At 46.4% G+C, this 20,455-nt stretch overlaps 5 protein-coding genes across 5 annotated transcripts in view; 1 reads left to right on the forward strand and 4 right to left on the reverse strand.

The window, feature by feature from the left end:
- Positions 1–816: 816 nt before the first annotated feature.
- LOC117589039 (NADH-quinone oxidoreductase subunit E) lies at positions 817–1,684 on the reverse strand. The gene has a single exon (XM_034280667.1). It carries the CDS (start codon positions 1,606–1,608, stop codon positions 886–888), a length of 723 nt encoding a protein of 240 aa, XP_034136558.1. The 5' UTR covers positions 1,609–1,684; the 3' UTR covers positions 817–885.
- Positions 1,685–3,558: 1,874 nt separating this feature from the next.
- LOC117589282 lies at positions 3,559–5,262 on the forward strand. Its single transcript, XM_034281072.1, has one exon. The coding sequence runs from the start codon at positions 3,559–3,561 to the stop codon at positions 5,260–5,262; it is 1,704 nt and encodes a 567-aa protein (XP_034136963.1).
- A 188-nt stretch (positions 5,263–5,450) lies between these two features.
- Positions 5,451–6,397, reverse strand: LOC117589048. The gene has a single exon (XM_034280675.1). The coding sequence runs from the start codon at positions 6,344–6,346 to the stop codon at positions 5,717–5,719; it is 630 nt and encodes a 209-aa protein (XP_034136566.1). The 5' UTR covers positions 6,347–6,397; the 3' UTR covers positions 5,451–5,716.
- Positions 6,398–7,758: 1,361 nt separating this feature from the next.
- Positions 7,759–9,215, reverse strand: LOC117589283 (odorant receptor 74a). The gene is given in 4 exon segments (XM_034281073.1): positions 7,759–7,809; positions 7,866–8,048; positions 8,106–8,190; positions 8,242–9,215. Coding segments are annotated over 4 exon segments (1,293 nt in total).
- Positions 9,216–14,248: 5,033 nt separating this feature from the next.
- Positions 14,249–20,455, reverse strand: part of LOC117589284 (fibroin heavy chain) — a gene marked incomplete at its 3' end in the record, with an annotated part of 10,659 nt that continues 4,452 nt past the window's right edge. The window contains 1 exon segment of the mRNA XM_034281074.1: positions 14,249–14,288. Within this exon segment, the coding sequence (XP_034136965.1) occupies positions 14,249–14,288 (40 nt within the window).

Below are 20,455 nucleotides of genomic sequence, written 5' to 3' on the forward strand. Positions count from 1 at the left end.
ATGGCAATTGAAGTGCCAAAAGCGAAGCGGGGGTGAAGTGACAAACAGATTTATGGAAACTGAAAAATATCCATTGTAATTTGACTATGCCAGGGTGGAGGGTGGGGTTTGGGGCAACCCGCCTTTGGGACTGGGGAGCGCGCAACAATTAAAACTATTTTGGCCAAAACAATATCGGTTGGGGGAGGAGCTGTCGAAGTTGCTTTTGTTGTTGCTGCTACTCGTTGTTGTTGTTTCCTGCGTTCGTTCGTTCCCGGTGAAAATTGTATTAGAATGCTGCTGCTGCTGCTGGCGCAGGGCATGCCCCACGGGCCGAGGTCAAACCGCAGCACGCAAGGGCCAGGGCACAACGATGTGGAGTGAAGACAAGACAAAAGCTGATTACTTGCTGCAATGGCTGACAGGACATGGGCTGGGGTTGAGAGCTAGAACTGGCAAGTACCCTGGACAGCAGCACATTATCTTATTAGCTGGAGCAAAGCCACAGCATAGACGTCATTCGGGAAAGTATAAACAGAAGAAGCTTCAAAACTTCAACTCCAAAAGGTGAACCCCCCGTAGTACATACACTCCCTCATGGGGTATGTTATCTTCGACCCCTCTACGATTGTCTACTTCTTGTTTTGTCATTGCTGTTGTCTGTTTATTGTGCCAGCGCTGCACAAATCCAAGGCATGTCCTTTGGCCAGGGATAAACTGCAGCAATGGCAGCAGGAGACACGGGACACGGGACACACAAGGACAATGCGATTGCGGATGAGTGGAAGCTTAGCAAAACAACAGCTGTTGGCAGGAGGAGTCTTTCGGTATTTTCCCTTTTTTGCCGTTGCCAATGGCCGTCGAAATTTATTGCTTTAAAACTGAGTAAAGGAGTAAAGGCGATGGCTACTTGCATTTCTTGCCAGGATCATCCAAATCACGCATCCCGTAGCCAGCTGGCGGTGGCTCCATCAGCAGCGTGGTCTGCCCATCGATGGGTTCGCTGGAACAGCGACCGGAACACGGGCCCGCAGGCGGCACTCTGCCGCACTTTAAATCACTCAGAATGGACTCGAAGCTCACCTCGGTGAGATCCTCGTACAGATCATCGTTGACGCTCGCCACGGGTGCGTTGACACAGGCGCCCAGGCAGTAGTCGTCCTTCAGCGTAAACTGCATGTCCTTGCTGGTCTCGCCGGGCTGCAGGCGCAACATCTTCGCGCAGGCCTTCAGCAGTTCGTCGCCGCCGCGCAAATAACACGGCGTGGAGGTGCACACGGAGACCACAAACTTGCCGCGCGGCTTCATGTAGAACATGGTGTAATACTTGGCCGTCTCGTAGGCCTTCATGGGATCGATCTTGAGCAGCTCGGCGACTGCCACGACGGCTGTGATGGGCAGCCAGCCATGCTGGCGCTGTGCAATGTCCAGCAGCGGCAGCAGTGCTCCCCGCCGCTCCTCCTCCGGATACCAGGTGAGGATGGAGGCGATGCGCGCCTTGTTCTCCTTCGTGAACTTAAACTTCATCTTGTCGTACATGTTGCTGGCATCCAGCTTGGTGCGTCGTGGTCCCAGTAGGCCAGCGCGTGGCAGGGTCAGGAGTCCTCTTCCTGCCAGTAGAGCAAACATTGCGCTCGAAACTATGTTTATAACTGGAGCATCTCTCTTTTGTGGAATTTGAATTTGATTTTGATTGGTTGGTTGAGTGTGTGTCACTTTGCTTGATATTCAATTTGTTTGTCAGTGCTTTGACTTTGATGTTTTACTCTGTGACTGCTCCCTGCTCCCCCTCTATCGTTACTGCTGTGCAAATTGCAATCAAATTTAGTTAGTCGCTTCCAAGGTGACAACCAACCAATCGATGTGTTGGTCTCTCTTTTTTTTACATCCCACAGTTGGCTCAAATTGCATGCCATCCAGGCTGCCGCTTAATTGTCAAAAGAGTGCGGCAGAGTGGAGGAGCTTCTGGCTTATCCAACACCTGTCTCCCCATGCTCATTTACAGCACTTTTATTATGGCTTATTACCAGAGCTAATGTCTCCCTAAAAGATTAGATCGTAAAATGCAGACACATAATGCTCTCCATTCTGATCGAAATTCCATAATAAACAATTAGGATAATGGCTATTCAAAGTGGCATTGACTGCAGATGGCATAACATAACGCTGGGGATGGTGATGGTAAATGTTGTAAGTACCCAAAAAGCACATGTTGTGCCCCTGCCAAAAAAATGTATGCGATGGGAGCTTCAAATGTGCTCCAAATGTTGTGCGAATAGAAAGTCGTAAAATGAGTAGAGGGAGAAATATTTGAGCTCAATTGAAGAGCTGCAGAGTCTTGATTTTTGTGTAATTTTATCTAAAGGAAAGAAATGGTAAGTGGGGCAAGCTCTTTGCACATACCAGAAATGCTGTTACAATCCGTGAATATAGAAGTTAAATGGACTAAAAAATCACATCCATTAGGCTGAAGGTTGAAACCGATTCAGACTGAGAAAACTTGCCGAAGAAAACTTGAAAACTTGCCTTCAGCATTGCAAAGATTTCAGCGTATTTAATGATAATTAAATTTATATTTAATTAGCTTTAAAAAAATATATATAAAATTCCGTTCTCCATTTTCTTTGTGTTTACTGCCGAATCAAAGAGTAAAGCCACAAAAAAGAGTTGAGCCAGAGCCAGAGATACACACACACACACCGATAAATATATGCACAAAAATCTGTCTGTAGTGGGGAAAAAGTCTAGCAGGCAAAGTGGTAACTGGTAGCTGGTAACTGCAATTGGCCACTAAGTACTTTCCAAAGTCTTTTGCATGGCAGTTCACATAATTCGTGTTGTGATAGTCTCGACCTCGTTTGAGCCTCGCCCCAAAAAGTGTTTCTGGTTTTGCTGCTTCTTGTTTGGGTTCTTGCTGTTGCTTGGGTGCTGTGTAGAAGTTGGCCCTAAAGGCAGACAGCAGTTTTCGTTTTATTTTTTGTGTGCCCAAAAAACATAATTAAGTGCTTGGCTTTGGCTTTGGCTTCGGCTTGGGCCTGGCAAGTTCTTGGCTATGCGAGAAATTTGTCATAACATGAGGTGGCTGACGGGGAGGGGGGGGAAACTATAACGAGCAGCAGAACCGTTGATAATGTACTAAGTAGTAATAAATTTTACTTTTATAACAAGCAAAGGCAAGGGAAAGGCAAAGAAAAGATAGATGAGCAGGAGGCGGCAGCGAAAACAAACCAGAAATCAAGAGCGAGAGCGAAAAGTGAAATGGTTACAGCCCCGCCCTTTGACCCATCGCTCAACAAGTTGGCAAAAGTGCTCGAAGAACAGAACAGAACAGAGACAGAGACAGAACAGAGACAGAAAGACAGAAGAACGTCAACGTCGTCAACCGAGCTGATGAAGTGGCAATGGCCAAGTGCCGGACTTTAGTTGTAGTTGGCAAGTGAAACGCAAAAGTTGAAATTAAGTCAAACATCAAACTGAATCGCAAAATCCAACGGAACATAGCCAGGACATAGCCAGCACCCCCCTCTACCCATCTACCCCTCTACCCCTGTGGGCAGCAGCATGGCAACATGAATCGAAATGGGGCAGAGACCAAGTGCCAAAAGTGTTGGCAACTTTGTTATATTTCTGTTGATTTTACAAAACTGCGACGGGGCACGCATCCAGCAGAGCCACCAGCAGGCGGGTGGGCGTGATGGATTAGCAAAGTTCGAGTTTAGCGCCCACAGCGCTGGAAGAGTGGAGGCAGAGGCGGAGGCGGAGGAGGCTCTTCATGTTTTTAATTTTGCAAAAATATACAAAACTTTGTACGGCTATGCGCGATTGCCTCCGGCGGAAGGGCGTGCCGCTCGTAAGCCCTTCCTTGTGCTGGCGCAGCTGCAGCAGGACTTGGCGGAGCGGATGAAGCGAACGACCACAGTGAAGCCTTTCAGTGTGCTGCAACAACTGGCCCTGGAGCAGCAGCAGCAGCAGCAGCAGCAGCACTCCGTGCAGTCCAATGTCACTGCATTTCACATCCTGCAGGCACTCGATAAGGATCTGGCGCTGCACGACAGCAAAACAACGACTCTAAGACCCTTTCGTGTGCTGCAACAGCTGGACCAGGATCTGGCGGAGGCGCACAGTCACACGACCACCATGAAGCCCTTCCGCATTGTCAGTGCGCTCATAGAGGATGCGGTGAAGAAACATCAGCATTACCTGGAAGGAAGCTCCGCGGTGCAGGCACAGCACAAGGACTTAGTCAAAAACCAGGCCAAAGACGTGCCTCAGGCTCAGGGACGGGCCAAGCAAAGTCAGAAGCGAAGGCGAAAGCGAATTCGCCGCAGAAGAAAGCGAATTCGGCGACGCAGAAAGCGCACGCGACGGCGACGTCGAAAGAAGCGCAAAAAGAGACGCAAGAAGCGCAAGAAGAAGAAGCACAAGGGCGACAAGGGAGACAAGAAGAAGAAACGAAAGAAGAAGGGAAAGCGCAAGAAGCGAAAGAGAAAGAAAGAGAAGCAAAAGCCAGAGCCAACGCATTCCCCGCTGACCCTCTTCCAGCCAGCTCAGTTGATCTTTGCGAATCCCACCAAGCAGCCCCACTATTACCCCCATGGACATGACCACCATGGATATCCCTCGTATCCCTCCCAGTCCTCATCCTCATCCTCATCCTTGACAGTGCCCAGTGCCCTGTTGGCCAGCCTAAGCACTGCAAAGCCTTCGACGACGACCACCCAGCGTCCCTTCAGCAAGATCAAGGACCTGCTGCGGCACAACAACCTCTTCAAGAAAAAGAAAAAGGAATACCTCAGCCATGTGGGACAGGTGCTTTATCCCTTCGTGAAGTTTGTGGCCTTCTTCACGGTCCTCAATCCCTTCACCCTGGGCGTCTTTCTCTTCACGCTCGTCTCTCCCGCGGTCTTTGGCTTCCTGGGCTTTGTGGCGCTCAGTGTGCTGGTCAAGCCGTTCCTCAATCTGGTCTTTGGTGTCAAGCAAAATGTGGATGCCTTCGATCGCAAGCGTTTTCTGGCCAACAAGCGTGCCGAAAGACTGAAGCTCGGACTGCGTCCCGTCACCATACACAAGCATTATTATCAGCAGAAGCCCGTGCATTCGGCACCGCCGCTAAGACTGCGTCCTGTGGGGGGTCATTGGCGCAGGCAATCGGACAATACGCAGGCGACACCCACAGCACCACTGTCTCCACCTCGAGGGGCGCCTAAAGGGCAAATGAAGCACTACAATCCCCTGCTGCCAGACCAACGCAAGGCACTTGACATGGACTATGATGATGTTTGATAAGGATTGAGTTCAGGCATCGATTCTAAATGTGTTAAAGTTAATTTTAAGACTCAAAGTTATTATTTTATGCCGGCACACATCGATTTCTAAGTATTTGGCAGCTCAAGAACATAAAATAAAAGCCACAAATTTCCGAAAATTTAAAGACTTTCCGGGAATTTAATATGAAAGAATGTCTGTTAATTAATGGCAAATAATTATCCCATGTTCTAGGAGAAATCCGTAGAAACTGCCAGTAGAAACTTTGGGTACTTCGATTGATGGTGGCACAACCTACTCGTTTTATATTTTTCATGCGTGTTGGGGAGACTATAAGCTGCCGCGTGGGCCATTCAAATTGACATGTGGGTAAAGAGCCAACCCATCAAGAGCGAGCAAAGGCTGTAGCCAAAATCTAATTAAAAAGTTTGGCAAATTTTGGCTGCCGCAAATTGCTGTTGCTGCTCCTCCACTAACCGTAGACCATTCGGTGTATGTCAACATCTGTCAACGACGCCAGACGCTCACCGTAGCCCAACTGCAGCAGCTGCTCCTCCCGTTGATCGTCCACCAGCAGCACCTGGTGCAGGGGCAAGCACAGTTGATCATCCGTGCGCTCGTACAGCTTGCGGGCACTCCACAGAAAGAGCTCCACTTCCTTAATAAACTTTGAGCGGCGTTTCAGAAAACGTCGCTGCACACGCCAAGGACGCGTAAAGTCGCCCAGTGGACGATGCAACAACTCATCGACGGCCTCCAGCAGACGCATCATAATGAAGCGACGATAACGTTGCTTAACCGCCGAAATGGGCAACTCATTCTTCTGCTGCTCCTTGTCCACGTTCTTTGTGTAACTCCAGAGGGTCATGAATAGAATGAGTGACACTTTGAGTACGATAATGTAAAGCAACACAATCATGGGGCCAACTTTACGTTTAGTAAGCTGCTGCTTCCACCACAGGAGATCGCAGTTTTTGCTCACATATCCATAGTGCAGGATCCCCAGGAGCAACAGCCACAGAATGGTGCACTTGGCCAGCGTAGCGTAGTTCTGGCGGAAAAGGCAAACAGCCCAACGATACCATTTCGGCATGCGAAGCATTTCGGTGTTGAAATTAATTTTGGGTTGTTGAAGTTGAACAGAAAAAAATAAATAAATACACAAATTTTGGTCTGATTTATCACAACTATTTTGACTGCTAAATGGGTAAAATAATTCAATGTTTATGTGGCACAAATATTGCCAAGAAATCTAAAGAGAAACCACAGCAAGGTGTAGCTAGGGTTGAGTCCAATTATTTAGGTGGAAATCATTTTCAAGTAGTTTTTGCAGTTGATGCTCTTCTTGGTATTCTTTCATCTGCCTCATCCTATTGATGGCATTTTCACTTTGTTAACACAATACAGAACAGAGCAGAACCAATATCAATTGCGCCTTTGCAATTTGCCATCGGTTTGCCCAGCCTTCATAATGGAATGGAATCGAATCGCCTTGGGAACGCCACTTTGTGTGGCTCAAAACAAGTCGTTTGTAGCAGCAGGCAGCTGCAGGAAGATTGCCTGAGCGAAGAGTGGAGAGAAGAGTTGGAGAGCTGCCATAGAAATGCGGTAAAAGCGTTTTGACGTGCCTTGTGGAGTGTCGAGAGAGTGCTGAGAGTGCTGAGAGTGCCGAGGCAAATAGTAGAACGAGTAATAATAAATAAAATTGTAGCCAATTCATAAGGATTTTGCATTTTGTCGCTTCAATCAGGCAATGGGAAGATGGGTTCGTCGGTCCACCAGCCAGATGGCAGAAATGGAAAGAAATGGTTAAAGGAGGAAGACAGCAGCAACAGCATAAGACAGGCAAACAACATTCATTCATTCATTCATTCATATTTGCCAAGTGCCGATTGAAGCTGAGCTCCCTACTTCATAGCACATCCATCCATATCATGCCCCATGCCCCATGCCCCATGCCCCATGCCACACTCTCCCCCCACCCCGCTCTTAACCCCACACTAAGCACAATGTGCTGTGCGTATAAATAACGGATTTCCTGTTATAAAATATTTGTAACGACATTTCTCCCCCGATTTATGTTACATATACACATCGATATTTACGAGTATGTAGAAAAATATAGAATGCTCGGGGTTGCTCCTCCTCCTTCTGCTCTTTCCCACTCGAAAGCCCCTGCCAATCGCTGCCACTCAGTCATAGTGGCTGGGTTGACAGTTATGGCTATATGGATATCGATGGATGTGCCCGTCCGTGTAACGTCTTTGGATTGCAGCTGTCAACGCAGCAGCAGCAGCACCACCAGCAGCAGCAAATTTCATTTGCTCTTTAAATGTGCTCCTTATGAGCAGAGTCGAGTGGTGCTGTGGATTGGTGATGCACTAACTCCATAAATCACAGTCATGCAGCACGTGTTAATATCTCTGACTACGCTTAAAGCACAAACCGCAACAAAAAACTAATAAAAAGCAAAGGAAAACTTGTAAAAAATAAACGTAAACGTTTGTCAGCTGCTCAGCGCATTGAATTCAGAAAAGTAAAGTACGAGAAGGCGCCTTGAATGATCTGTGGATAGAGATAAGTAAATATTTGTGTTGGCTGCAACTTGCACCAGGTCCCACCTTGAGCACTGCCGTCAGACTAACACGAAAGTACTTCAGACCCGTAATAAAGAACGGCCGCGAGTTCAGTTGAATGGACAAAGTGACGAGCTTCATGAGCCTGAGATTCTCCATTCGATTGTTTGATTGATGTACGACCTGCTCCCAGTCTGCGGTGTAGTACATCAGAGCCAAATCGTCGGTCTGTCAGAGCAAAAGATTAGCAGAAAACTAAAGGGGAATAGCAGGCATTTAGTTCACCGTTTTGTAGAGTATGGAGCCCAGCATGCCAAAGGAAAGCAGCTCCATTAACTTGGCTAGAAACCAGACAATGTATGCCACATTACTAAAGGGATTCTGTGGAGAGAAAGAGCAGCAAGAAAGTGGGAATAGGAACTGTTAGGAATCTCTTGCCACAATCCATTGCCCTACCGTATAGGCCTTAAAGCTGAGTGCACACAGCAGTCCAGCACTAAAAGCGAACATCACAAAGATGCGAAAGCTAAACTCCTTTTCGATCTCCTCGCCAAAGTCATGAAGTGCACCATTACGGCGCAGAATGTGGGTCAGAGCCCGCCGATAGCTGGCAGCCATCTCCAGCTTGTCGGCCTCCAGCAACAAACGCTGCGCAGTGCATCGCAGATCCTGTCCCAGCTGCACGTAGCGGGCATTCAGGTGCATCATCATCTCGCCGAGCACATTGAGCTCCCCAAACAGCATGCTGGTGACAATGACGCCCAGCCAGAAGTTCAGGCCAATCAGAGGGATAAAGTACTGCAGCTTCGTGTTGTCGAACGGATAGACCTGCTTGTAGAGCATCTCGCGGCGATGGTAGATGATATTCTGGACGGGCACCAGCAGAAAATTGAACAACGCCAGCAGATAGATAATCGAATTGAGTCGCGTGCTCAGCATCTGTCGCTGGATGTGGGCAAAGAGCTGCGGCTCCGATGCCTGCTGCACGTAGATGTCCCTGTAGAAACGCTGCAGTAGGGCCCTGAAGCGATTCTTGTGCCAGGCCAGCTGGAAGCAGCGTATCTGCATCTCCACCAGTATCAAATAGGTGGGCATGCCCGTCAGAAAGTTGTCTATATCGTTCCGATTCACAATCAGATAGTGAAAATCCACCTCGTTGTGCTCGCAAAAGATGAGAAAACCAACGATCAAAAGGAGACGCTCCAGGTGCTTCGTCCTGCCCGTCACGCCCTCCTCCAGGGGCCAGGAGATGTGATTCAGTTTCCGATAGAGGGCCACGGGCCAGGGCAGTGGAGCCAGTTCGCCATCGGCCAAACGTGGACGATACCGAGTGCCGCCTAACATGTCCGCACCGCTGATGATTGACTGCAGCCACTCGAATTGGACATTGGACATTAGACATTGGTTGGCTGGGTAGCCCATTTATATTCTAATTCCGATTGCCGCCAGACTGATGAAATATTTAATTCAAATATTCCTCAATGCTAAATTATTCAGTTTCATTTGCGTTCGTCAAAACAAACCCGCAACCCGAAACCGAAATCGAAACCCGCAGCCAGCAGCCAGCAGCCAGCAAAACCCGCAATCGAAACCAAAACCAAAACCAAAACCCCAGTAGCTCCAACCCCAAAAACCAATATCTCACTCATTATTAATTCGAGTTTTGTTTGGACAACTCAAATCAAGTGCCAAAGTTTCAACTTAATTGTGGATAATTATTAAAGCTGTGGCCAAGGGGAAATATTTATATTTGAATTAGGTTCAAAGCAGTTTTCTATTCCTATATCGGGTATTTTCTTAATAAAATCGAGATAAAGTCAAGAGCTGTTTTATGGTTCAGCAAAGAATTGCATCAGCAGCGGGCTGCCGACAGCTGCCATGGGAACAATGAATCTACAGGGGTTTTTAGGGAACCCCCCAACTCCATACCCTGCAGCAGAGGACTCCTGCCTCTTGTTATGATTATGACAAAATAACACTGACATAATTCCAATAAAAATGAAATTGCCGTAACACACTGACTGACTGACAGCCCTGCCTCCGCCTTTGTCCGGCAGGTGAACAAAGCTTCATACAAACGGAGTGGCAAGCGGACAGGCAGTCAGGTGGGAGGGAAACGCAACGCTAGAATGTTGAACAGAGTTTCCTCAAGCAGCTATCCCAAAGTATGCACCTGGGAGCAGCTGGCCCATGCGTGTGTGTGTGTGTGTGGTGCTGGTCCTGGTTCTGGTCCATGTTCGTACTCGCATCAAAATGGGCAAAAGGCGTTGAAGCAAAGCAAATTCAATTCACTACTGTTGATTCTGGCCCTTTCGTTGGTGTTCTTTTTTGTTGTTTGATAAAAGGATGAAGACCCCAGCGGCAAAAGGGCCTCCCAACAAAAAGAAAAAACCCAAATAATATTAATATGCAAATTGAGTTTTTTAGTTGAGTGATCTAAGCGGATAACTGAGAGGACCCGGGCCAAGTCAAGGCGAACGAAAGCCTCCGGAGACCGACAGGCCGACAGACAGACAGATCCAGACCCAGAGCCAGACAGTAGGAGTCGGGGATTTCTCTCTCTGTCTTTTGGGGCACTTTGTTTTTGCTTTATTGATTGCCTGAGGGAATCCGGGACACACACACACACACACATGTAAGTATAAGTATGAGTACGTCGTACTGCTTAAATGCGAGTTTCGAATCAATTGAAATCATATTTTATTAAACGTTTACGAGGCCATTTTCCACAGCCGCCGACGGCAAAACGAGACATCGAGACATGAGACATCGACCAAATCAATAGACATCTGTGTATATAAATCAGGAATCTGTAGCAAATATATGTATGGAATGGGATGGGATGGATGTTGGACATGGACACCCGCAGATACATAAAGAAATATTTACAAGGAGTCATGCACCCACACACCGCTGCATACAGAGCCAGCGGCAAACGCATCAAAAGTATAAAAAAAAGACATAAAAACAAGTGGAAATCTCTGCTCGATATTGCGACCAAAAGATACCTTTTACAGCCATGTAAAGTTGATTAAATATCTGTTAGTTTTATGCCTGTTACATGCCCTCGCTTGGATGCAGCATACCCAAACATTTATGGCTACCGGGTATAGTTGGAATATATTTATAAATATCTATAGGGCCACAGGGGCGTACTCTGGGGTTATGAAATTGTGCTGATTCGCTTGGATTTTTTTGTTGCTGCGTGGAAAACAAATTCCAAGAGAAATTGAAAACAGCCAAACGCAGATTGAAAGCAAACGAGCAATGTGGACTCAGGCAAACAGAAGGACCTGCGAAAAGGCACGAACTGGGGCAAGTGAACGGGAAGCAGTTGCAAAACCAGAAGCAGCAGCAGCAGTGGCACGCCAATGCTCAGACTGTGGAAAACTGCCCGAAGGATTTGCCAAATGTCACGCAACTTTCTGCCAGAGTTTGGGCTGGCAAACACAGAGAGAAAGAGAGAGAGAGCAGCACCCTGCAAGAAATTGATTTATAATTACAGACACCACCAATGAGAAAGAGAGAGCACAGCGGAACTCCCGGAAGTAGGCCAACAAAGGCGGTTTGTAGAATTTAACTAAATTAGCCAGGAACAAGATAAATGAAACCGCCAGCGATTCCGACCACCCTCCGGGACAAAGATGAGGCAGTGACAGTGCGCCCCCGCAGTGCGTAATTTCCGCTGGGCAATTTTCTTGCTATTTTGTTTGTGAGTTTCCTTTCAAGTTTCGCCCTACCTGTGGCACACGTTGCGTATTAGTGATGTCCTACACATTTTATTTTTGTTGTTGGTTCCAGGAAATCTCCACTGCCAGTGGGAGTACCGTAGGAGCATCTATGTATCTGGCTTTTGTAAAATATATGCAAATTGGTTTATTTTCATATGGCAGGCAGACAGCGAAGCCTTAGGCCGAATGGACCTGGACACGTGTGTCCCCCTTCGCCTCTGTCCTTCAGCTCTTTAGTTGGACAGACGTTGAGGGACCTGAAGCCAGGTTCAGCATTGTCTAGACGTAATTGGAGGCCGTAGATTTAGTAGATTAATAATACACCAGAAATGAGCCATACGAGATGATTTTGATTTTTAAGGCGGGTGGAGAGGAAATATGGAAATTTATTTCCAAGAATATCAGAACCAACATTTCAAACACATGTAGAAATGTAGCTTTAACTTTTTCAAGCTTTTCGATACTTAAAATCAAAGTCCCATCTGTGACACATTTGCATAGAACATGGTTGGCACTCCCAAATTTAATGAAGATGAAATACTTTCCTATTTCCTGAAAAACCAGAAGAAATTCCCTGATCGAAAACAAATAAAAATGTATATAAATGAAAAGTAGTTCACAAAAAAAAGATATAGCATGAATACAAGAAAATATTTACAAAATAGAAAATAGAAATATTATGGAATATATAAAAAATGCCAAGAAATATTGAAGAGGAAATCGAGAAAAACAGTAAACCAAATAAATCAAAACAGAATGACTCACCACCGATTCTCACAATACTTTAGCATATTTTCTGTTCTTATGTTGCGTGAAGTAGCTTTTGCTTTGAGGCAATAACGGGTTTCATCTTTTCCGCTCTTTATTTAGTTTTTGAGATACATTCGGAAACTTTCACACGCTTTTAGAAAAACTCACTTGAGCCGCAACCGCATGGCTCTCCTTGCCGTCATAATGACCATCGACACAAACACTTGCACTTAACACTGAGTGAGATTATTTATTTCCGCTCTTTCTTTAGTTTTGTGGGACATTCAACTGTTTTTCTCTCAATTCACTCTAACACTTCACTCACTTTAGCCGTAACCGCCTGGCTCTCCTTGCCGTCATAATGACCATCGACACAAACACTTGCACTTAACACTGAGTGAGATTATTTATTTCCGCTCTTTCTTTAGTTTTGTGGGACATTCAACTGTTTTTCTCTCAATTCACTCTAACACTTCACTCACTTTAGCCGTAACCGCCTGGCTCTCCTTGCCGTCATAATGACCATCGACACAAACGCTTGCACTTAACACTGAGTGAGATTATTTATTTCCGCTCTTTCTTTAGTTTTGCGGTACATTCAACTGTTTTTCTCTCAATTCACTCTTGCACTTCACTCACTTTAGCCGTAACCGCCTGGCTCTCCTTGCCGTCATAATGACCATCGACACAAACACTTGCACTTAACACTGAGTGAGATTATTTATTTCCGCTCTTTCTTTAGTTTTGTGGGACATTCAACTGTTTTTCTCTCAATTCACTCTTGCACTTCACTCACTTTTGCCGAACCCGCCTGGCTCTCCTTGCCGTCATAATGACCATCGACACAAACACTTGCACTTAACACTGAGTGAGATTATTTATTTCCGCTCTTTCTTTAGTTTTGCGGTATATTCAACTGTTTTTCTCTCAATTCACTCTTGCACTTCACTCACTTTAGCCGTAACCGCCTGGCTCTCCTTGACATCATAATGACCATCGACAACACTTGCACCTTATATTGAGTGAGATTATTTATTTCCTCTCTTTCTTTAGTTTTGTGGGACATTCAACTGTTTTTCTCTCAACTCACTCTTGCACTTCACTCACTTTTGCCGAACCCGCCTGGCTCTCCTTGCCGTCATAATGACCATCGACACAAACACTTGCACTTAACACTGAGTGAGATTATTTATTTCCGCTCTTTCTTTAGTTTTGTGGGACATTCAACTGTTTTTCTCTCAACTCACTCTTGCACTTCACTCACTTTAGCCGTAACCGCCTGGCTCTCCTTGCCGTCATAATGACCATCGACACAAACACTTGCACTTAACACTGAGTGAGATTATTTATTTCCGCTCTTTCTTTAGTTTTGTGGGACATTCAACTGTTTTTCTCACAATTCACTCTTGCACTTCACTCACTTTAGCCGTAACCGCCTGGCTCTCCTTGCCGTCATAATGACCATCGACACAAACACTTGCACTTAACACTGAGTGAGATTATTTATTTCCGCTCTTTCTTTAGTTTTGCGGTACATTCAACTGTTTTTCTCTCAATTCACTCTAACACTTCACTCACTTTAGCCGTAACCGCCTGGCTCTCCTTGCCATCATAATGACCATCGACAACACTTGCACCTTATATTGAGTGAGATTATTTATTTCCTCTCTTTCTTTAGTTTTGTGGGACATTCAACTGTTTTTCTCTCAACTCACTCTTGCACTTCACTCACTTTTGCCGAACCCGCCTGGCTCTCCTTGCCGTCATAATGACCATCGACACAAACACTTGCACTTAACACTGAGTGAGATTATTTATTTTTGCTTTTTCTTTAGTTTTGCGGGACATTCAACTGTATTTACTTTCATCTCACTCTAACACTTCACTCACTTTAGCCGTAACCACCTGGCTCTCCTTGCCATCATAATGACCTTCGACACAAACACTTGTACTTAACACTGAGTGAGATTATTTATTTCCGCTCTTTCTTTAGTTTTGTGGGACACTCAACTGTTTTTCTCTCAACTCACTCTTGCACTTCACTCATTTTGCCGAACCCGCCTGGCTCTCCTTGCCGTCATAATGACCATCGACACAAACACTTGCACCTTATATTGAGTGAGATTATTTATTTCCTCTCTTTCTTTAGTTTTGCGGGACAGTTAACTGTTGTTACTTTCATTTCACTCTAACACTTCACTCACTTTTCACTCACTTGCTCACTTGCTCCCACTTGCACCCACCTTGCTCTCCTTGCCAGATAGCACTTGCACTTGCACTCACTCTCACAGAAAAAAATTAAAGCTTGCTGGCACACCATTGCCGTTTCTTTTTCCTTTACCTTCTTTTCACTCAAATTCCATAACTGTAAACGTGCGTGGCGACGCAATGGCTTCTTTTCTGTGGTTTCTTTCAACTAGAGAAACTTTTTTTTTTCACACATGTTGAAAATTGTTCCTAATCCTTTGGCTTCCACCACTATTTATCACTTTGTCGACTTTTTCCGGCAGTTCAAATAACATTTCCCACTTTTACTAAACGACACGAGACCACATGCGCCGGCGCTTGGTACTTTTTGTAAATGAGAACGTACATATATAATAAGCAGTGCATTCAGACGCGGGCACACCACGCTACGCGCGATTTAATTGACTGTTTTAAATGTGTGCCGGGGAGAAACTGAAAGCGAGTGTTAAGTGTACATGCGTATGCAGCTCAAAGCTATTCGTTTAGGGACTTCGTTTCTGCTCGTCTCTTCTCTCCCGATCTCATAAGTTAAGAGCGCAGCAGCGCTGCCGGCTCAGAACTTTTTCATCTACCTGCAAAGAATGAAAGCGAGAGTTGAGCGCCGAAAGAACGAAAAGAAGGTGAAGAGAGAGAGGGTGGCTGCAGAGCAGCGCATGCAGCTCAGTGCTCTTCATTGATTTCGCCATTTGTTTCTCTTCGTTTCCCTCTCCATGTCACACTGCAAATAACGAAAGCGAAAGTTTCTGACTGAACAAGAGCATGCATATGCATGTACATAAGTATATCGTTGTGTAGATCACGTCAACGAAGTCAATGTCAATGTCAAGGCCTCTCTCTGTTATAATAACAGCGCGCTGTAACGTTACTAGAGAACGAAAGCGAAAGTTTGTGGCCGAGCATGGCTGTGGAGATCACAATGTTAATGTAGGTCAGGTCCACAGCTCACTTTCGTTTCCATTAGCTGTTAGCTTGCTGTTAATTTAACATGCTTCTGGAACGAAGGCCCCTTGTCAATGCCTCTCTCTCTCTCTCTTCCTCCCTCTCCCATAATTTGGTTGCGCTTAATGGCAGACGGCATTGCTCTCTCGGTTCGGCCATTGATGCTGATCAAGATTAGGCGTACTTAATGGGGTGGGAAAGAGCCTGCACAGTCGCTTCGAATTCATTTCATGGAGCTCTCATCAATTCACTATCATCGCAATAACAAAAGTAATATAAACTATGATAACTAACGTTTCCTTGCCCCCCCCCCCCCATTCTGCAGATTCAATCAAACTGTATAAAACCCAGGCATTGACACAACCGTTGCGTGACTCCTCTTCCCATACCCATTCCCATTCCCATTCCCAATTATGAGCACACTGCCGGACCCAGGGCACATCCCACCTAAGTGGACAGACAGACGGAGAGGACACTGCGACATCCTCGTAATACCAATACCAATGCCCGTTGTCCTGGTCAACCAAATATTTATACACAATAATCTGGTCGGTGCGGGGCTTTTACTTTTCGGCTTTCCTTTTTGGCTTCGCTTCGCAGTTTATTTATTTTCTTTGCCCATCTATGAGTGCTGCGAGCGAGTACTTGTGGGGCCAGCGGCCAGTGGCCAAGGTCCTCCACCATTAATGAAAAGAATATTTTTGCCCATTATGCGCCAATATGGTCCGCCATATTTCGGTTTATTTAATTTTGCGCAAATAAAACGGAAGTGGCGCTTTTATTTTCCTCTTCATGTCGCTCCCCATCTCCTTCGCTTTCTGCGCGTCGTCTAGTGGCGTTCGAGTGCCCCTGCCCCTCAGTCACCCTGCCGTTTTGCCCGTGCGCTACATAAAATTCAGATGTGAATGTCGCTGTCGCTGTCGCTGTCCCTGTCGATGCCGGGGCCCAACAAACTTGCGACAATGCTGCAATCGCTAGCTGCTGGCTGCTGGCTGCTGGATATTGGAATACTGCGAGGATAGTCTCTGTGGAGCACATTTTTTGGTGCATATTTTAAGCCAGCAATTTGTGTAGTTTCGCTTTAAAGAGAGAGAGAGAGAGAGAGTTGGAGCCGAAACCCGAGCTCTTCCGTTTTTGGCGCGCCAGTTGTGAGCTTTCCCAGGCGCTGCTAAAACTGGAAATGGCTGTCATTTCCTTTGAAGCGGGAGACAGTCTACCCACCTACAAACTCCCACACTCCCACTCCCACTCCCAGTCCCACTTCCATCAGCCATCAGCCATTAATGGTCGAAATGAGTTTTCATGCTCAACTATTTTGGCAGCAGCCGTTTTTGAAGTTCTTAAAGCGGTGCTGGGGATAGAGCAGGATTGGGTATGCATCTTTCGACCATTTGAAATATTAATTAGTAGCAGGGAAACGCTCTAGAGGAACTCCACTGCCAAATGGGTATGGGAATTGCTGCAGTATTTTGCTTGACTGACGATTTGCTGCACTGGCACTCATCCTCATTGCTGCTCCCCTTCCTTATAGCTTACGCAACTAATCTGTGCTCCATGTGTGTGTGTGTGTGTGTGTGTGTGTGTGTGTTCGGTAGTTGTTGGGGTTTTGCGGACGCATTTGCATTTAATCGGATTTGCGTACTGGCTGCCCAGATTACAGGTTGTACTTCTAATTCCAGTTGGCCAAAAGAAGAGGACGAACAGTCGATGCCAGAACAAACCAAAGTCCATTTCTTGTGCAATACATGCCCACATGTGTGTGTGTGTGTGGCAAGTGGCATCATGACAAATTAACATGAGCACAGCACAGCCAGCCAGCTAGCTAGCCCCACTCGACTCCATTCTCCGTGCTGTCTGTCGTCGTCTTGCGGCAGCAGCTGCTGCTGCTCCATTGTGGCATGCCCCTGCTCCATTTATAAATGTTTTGCTGCCTGCTGGAAACTGGCTGCAATTAGGTAAAGTTCCCAGTTCCCAGTTCCCAGTTCCCTTCCCCCTGCCTCAACAGATATTTTTCGATTTTTGATTTGTAGCCAGAACCAACCAGAGCAAGTGGCAAGCAATTGGGGCAAGCACTTTTAAGTAGCTCTCTTTACAGGGCAGCTGCCGTAAGCTTCGCTCTGCTCCGACTGCTGTTCGTAGCACAGTTTCCGCTTTATATCAAATATAAAAAATGACTCCTTTTAGACGTATTTGACAAAAGTTCTATGTCACTCACACTCACGCCTCTTGGACACACACACAGACACACAGACACAGGACACATCTGGGTTCTTGTTCCTGTCTGTGCCGTGCCGTATAGGAGACAAACATATAATTGCATAAATCAAACTCAAACATGCAACATGAAAAATCGCATTAATTTATCTGCTCACTGCTCATGGGTTTGTCTCTGCCACAGCCACAGTCGCTGCCTACTACGATGCGGCTGGGGCACATCATCCTCTAGATGCTGCTGTGGGGGCGTAACATATCCGCTTATGTCAATTTTTTTGTTGTGTTCTGCTACTTGGAGCGGCAGCATCATCAACTCATCCCGGCTGCTGCTGCCTGCCACTTCAGCCAGTTGTCACTGTCAGTTTTGGCTTTCAGTGTTTTGTCACTCCCTCCACACACACACACTCCACACCACTCCAATCCTAGCTCGCTGTCGCCTGGTTTTGTTTGCTTAAATGCTACATTTACTTTATGGATTGTTGCTATATTTTTTCTTCAACTTGCAAACACCCAAAATGTGGCAGGGCGTATAAATTGCACGTCAATTTTTATACACACACACTCGTGGCTGAGGGGGAGACACTGCGGAAGCTCAGCTGGGTGAGCCCTTGACTGATTGTGGCCCCCGTCGGAAGTTGGTTCCTTTTAATAACTTGCCCACACACACACACACTGTCACCACACTGACACATCCCTCCAGAGTGGCTGTGTGGGTAGTTTCATCCGCTAATAACCTGGTTTTATTTTCTTGCTTTGTTATTTTTTCTTTATTTGGGTCGCGCCCACTTTGAGTGTCTGCTCCCTGGCTCACGCTACATAGTTTAAAATTCTTTATAATTGGATTGTAGCATCTAAAGCTGAGGCGGGTTTAGGGCACCCACATTTTTATGGCCAGCCTCGGACCCCTGCCGACTGCATGTCAAAAGGATTTTACAGTCCCACTCAAACCCTTTTGCTGAGTGGCAGCAGCTCAGGCTGTAACCCTGGACTTCCAGGGCCCAGGCTACTCCTGGCTCCTGTCTCCTGGCTCCTGGCTATGTGATGATATGTTTCATTTCACACGGCAACGGCTGGCAATCCTTTCGACCGCACACAGACAACCCAAAGTCCCTGCTCCAGCCACAGGAGCTGAGATTTATGTTTTCTTGTAAACAAAATAACGGACATGCTTGAGGCTTTTGGGCAGTGCGCGTGGTGAGGGGTTTCGGCAGCCCATCATATGTGTGAAGTTGGGGCGCAGATCCAGCAGGATATGCCCATTCCCCCACACAGGCAAAACGGGTTTAGGCGCATGTAAACCTGCGTGTTCGATGTGCAGCTTTCTTTTGCCACCTGCCACTTCGTATCTGAATCGAATCATCGGGGGGGGCGGGGGGATGTGTCTGTTTGAGGATATGCCTCGTGTGTGTGTGCAAAAATTAATTATTCAAAGGCACATGAGAACGAGATAACTGTGCAGAAATCTCCTTCCTTTTCCGCACTTTTTTGCAACAGCATTTTGTTTCCTATTTCTGCTTATCTATCATTAATGGATTGGCAAGCATGCGCCTATAAATCTTAAATTACACCTAAAACTTGTGCGGAATTTGAATGAGAAATAAAGGCTTTGATTTGAAGTTGAAGTGCAAATTTGAGCCACAAGCAAACTCCACTCGAATGATGTTTCATTCCTTCATAATTCGTCGTTTATAATCGAAGCAGATCCAGCTGTAGGCAGATCTTGCAACAGTGCTCCAGGGAGAGCCACAACTTCAGCCACTTCTGGAGCCTTTTTGCTTCCCATGCATGGCAAAGCCGCCTTCAAAGACTTTGGCTAAATGAAAATTTGTGTAAGCCGCAAAAAGAAAAGAAAACAGGATGTGGGGCGTGACGAGCGGCGACGATTGCCAATCGAATTTAATGCGAATTTTCGTTTAAAGTGTCTGCAGCTGGAGACAGCCATGTCGCCTTTTGTCAGCACCCCAACGAAAAAAGTAGAAGGAACGCTGAGCCCAAGCCAAGCCAGCGAGCCGCACTAATCAACACAATTACGTGGCAGTCGAAGGGAAAACTTTTCTAATTGGATATGAAGACGCGCACATGCGACGCGCCTCCATGTGCTGAGGGTCCAAATGTTGTGACAAGAAAATGGAGCCATGGAGCCATGGAGCCATGGAGCTGGCGGCAGAGGCTCTCCAGTTCCAACTTCGCACCGCTGAAATGCTTTGACAAATTATTTTTAAGCCAATTTACAACTTGAGAGAAAACGTATCAGGAAAACATATCACACCCAGGGAAGAGGAAGGGCAGCTCCCATGGGGTGACTGGCATTTGTGGCACCACCAACCTGGTGGGGGCGGTGCGGGCAAGTATAATACGAAGGATAAAAGTGTAAAGTTGACATCCCAGGCACATTACTCACCCGAGGTGCCAGCCCAAGCCCAGGCAACGTGCAAAGAACAGAGACCAGAAATGAGCATGGCCAAGAGAAATGGTAATGCGGCCGACTGAGAGCCGATACCCCACACTCTCTACACCCCTTTGGGCAATGCTTGAGTTTATGCAGCAGTCAAGGGGGTTGTGTGTGTCGACAAAATGTCGACATCGTCTCGGCGACTCGGCGGAAACCATTAATTTTGTCACTTTCGGAAGTGCCAAAGTGCTGAAAGAGAAGGTGCACAGTCTACCCATCCAGTCTACAGACAGCAAACCAAACAAAACTTTTCAGCCAGCGAAAGATATTGAGAATCATGAAAATGCAATTAAAATCGGGCA

Source organism: Drosophila guanche, unplaced genomic scaffold (genome assembly GCF_900245975.1).
Source record: "Drosophila guanche unplaced genomic scaffold, DGUA_6, whole genome shotgun sequence".
Classification (NCBI taxonomy): Eukaryota; Metazoa; Arthropoda; class Insecta; order Diptera; family Drosophilidae; genus Drosophila; species Drosophila guanche.

Excerpts from the sequence above, each read along its gene's own strand:
- LOC117589039 (XM_034280667.1), bottom strand. The coding sequence starts at position 1,608 with ATGTTTGCTCTACTGGCAGGAAGAGGACTCCTGACCCTGCCACGCGCT.
- LOC117589282 (XM_034281072.1), top strand. The coding sequence starts at position 3,559 with ATGGGGCAGAGACCAAGTGCCAAAAGTGTTGGCAACTTTGTTATATTT.
- LOC117589048 (XM_034280675.1), bottom strand. The coding sequence starts at position 6,346 with ATGCTTCGCATGCCGAAATGGTATCGTTGGGCTGTTTGCCTTTTCCGC.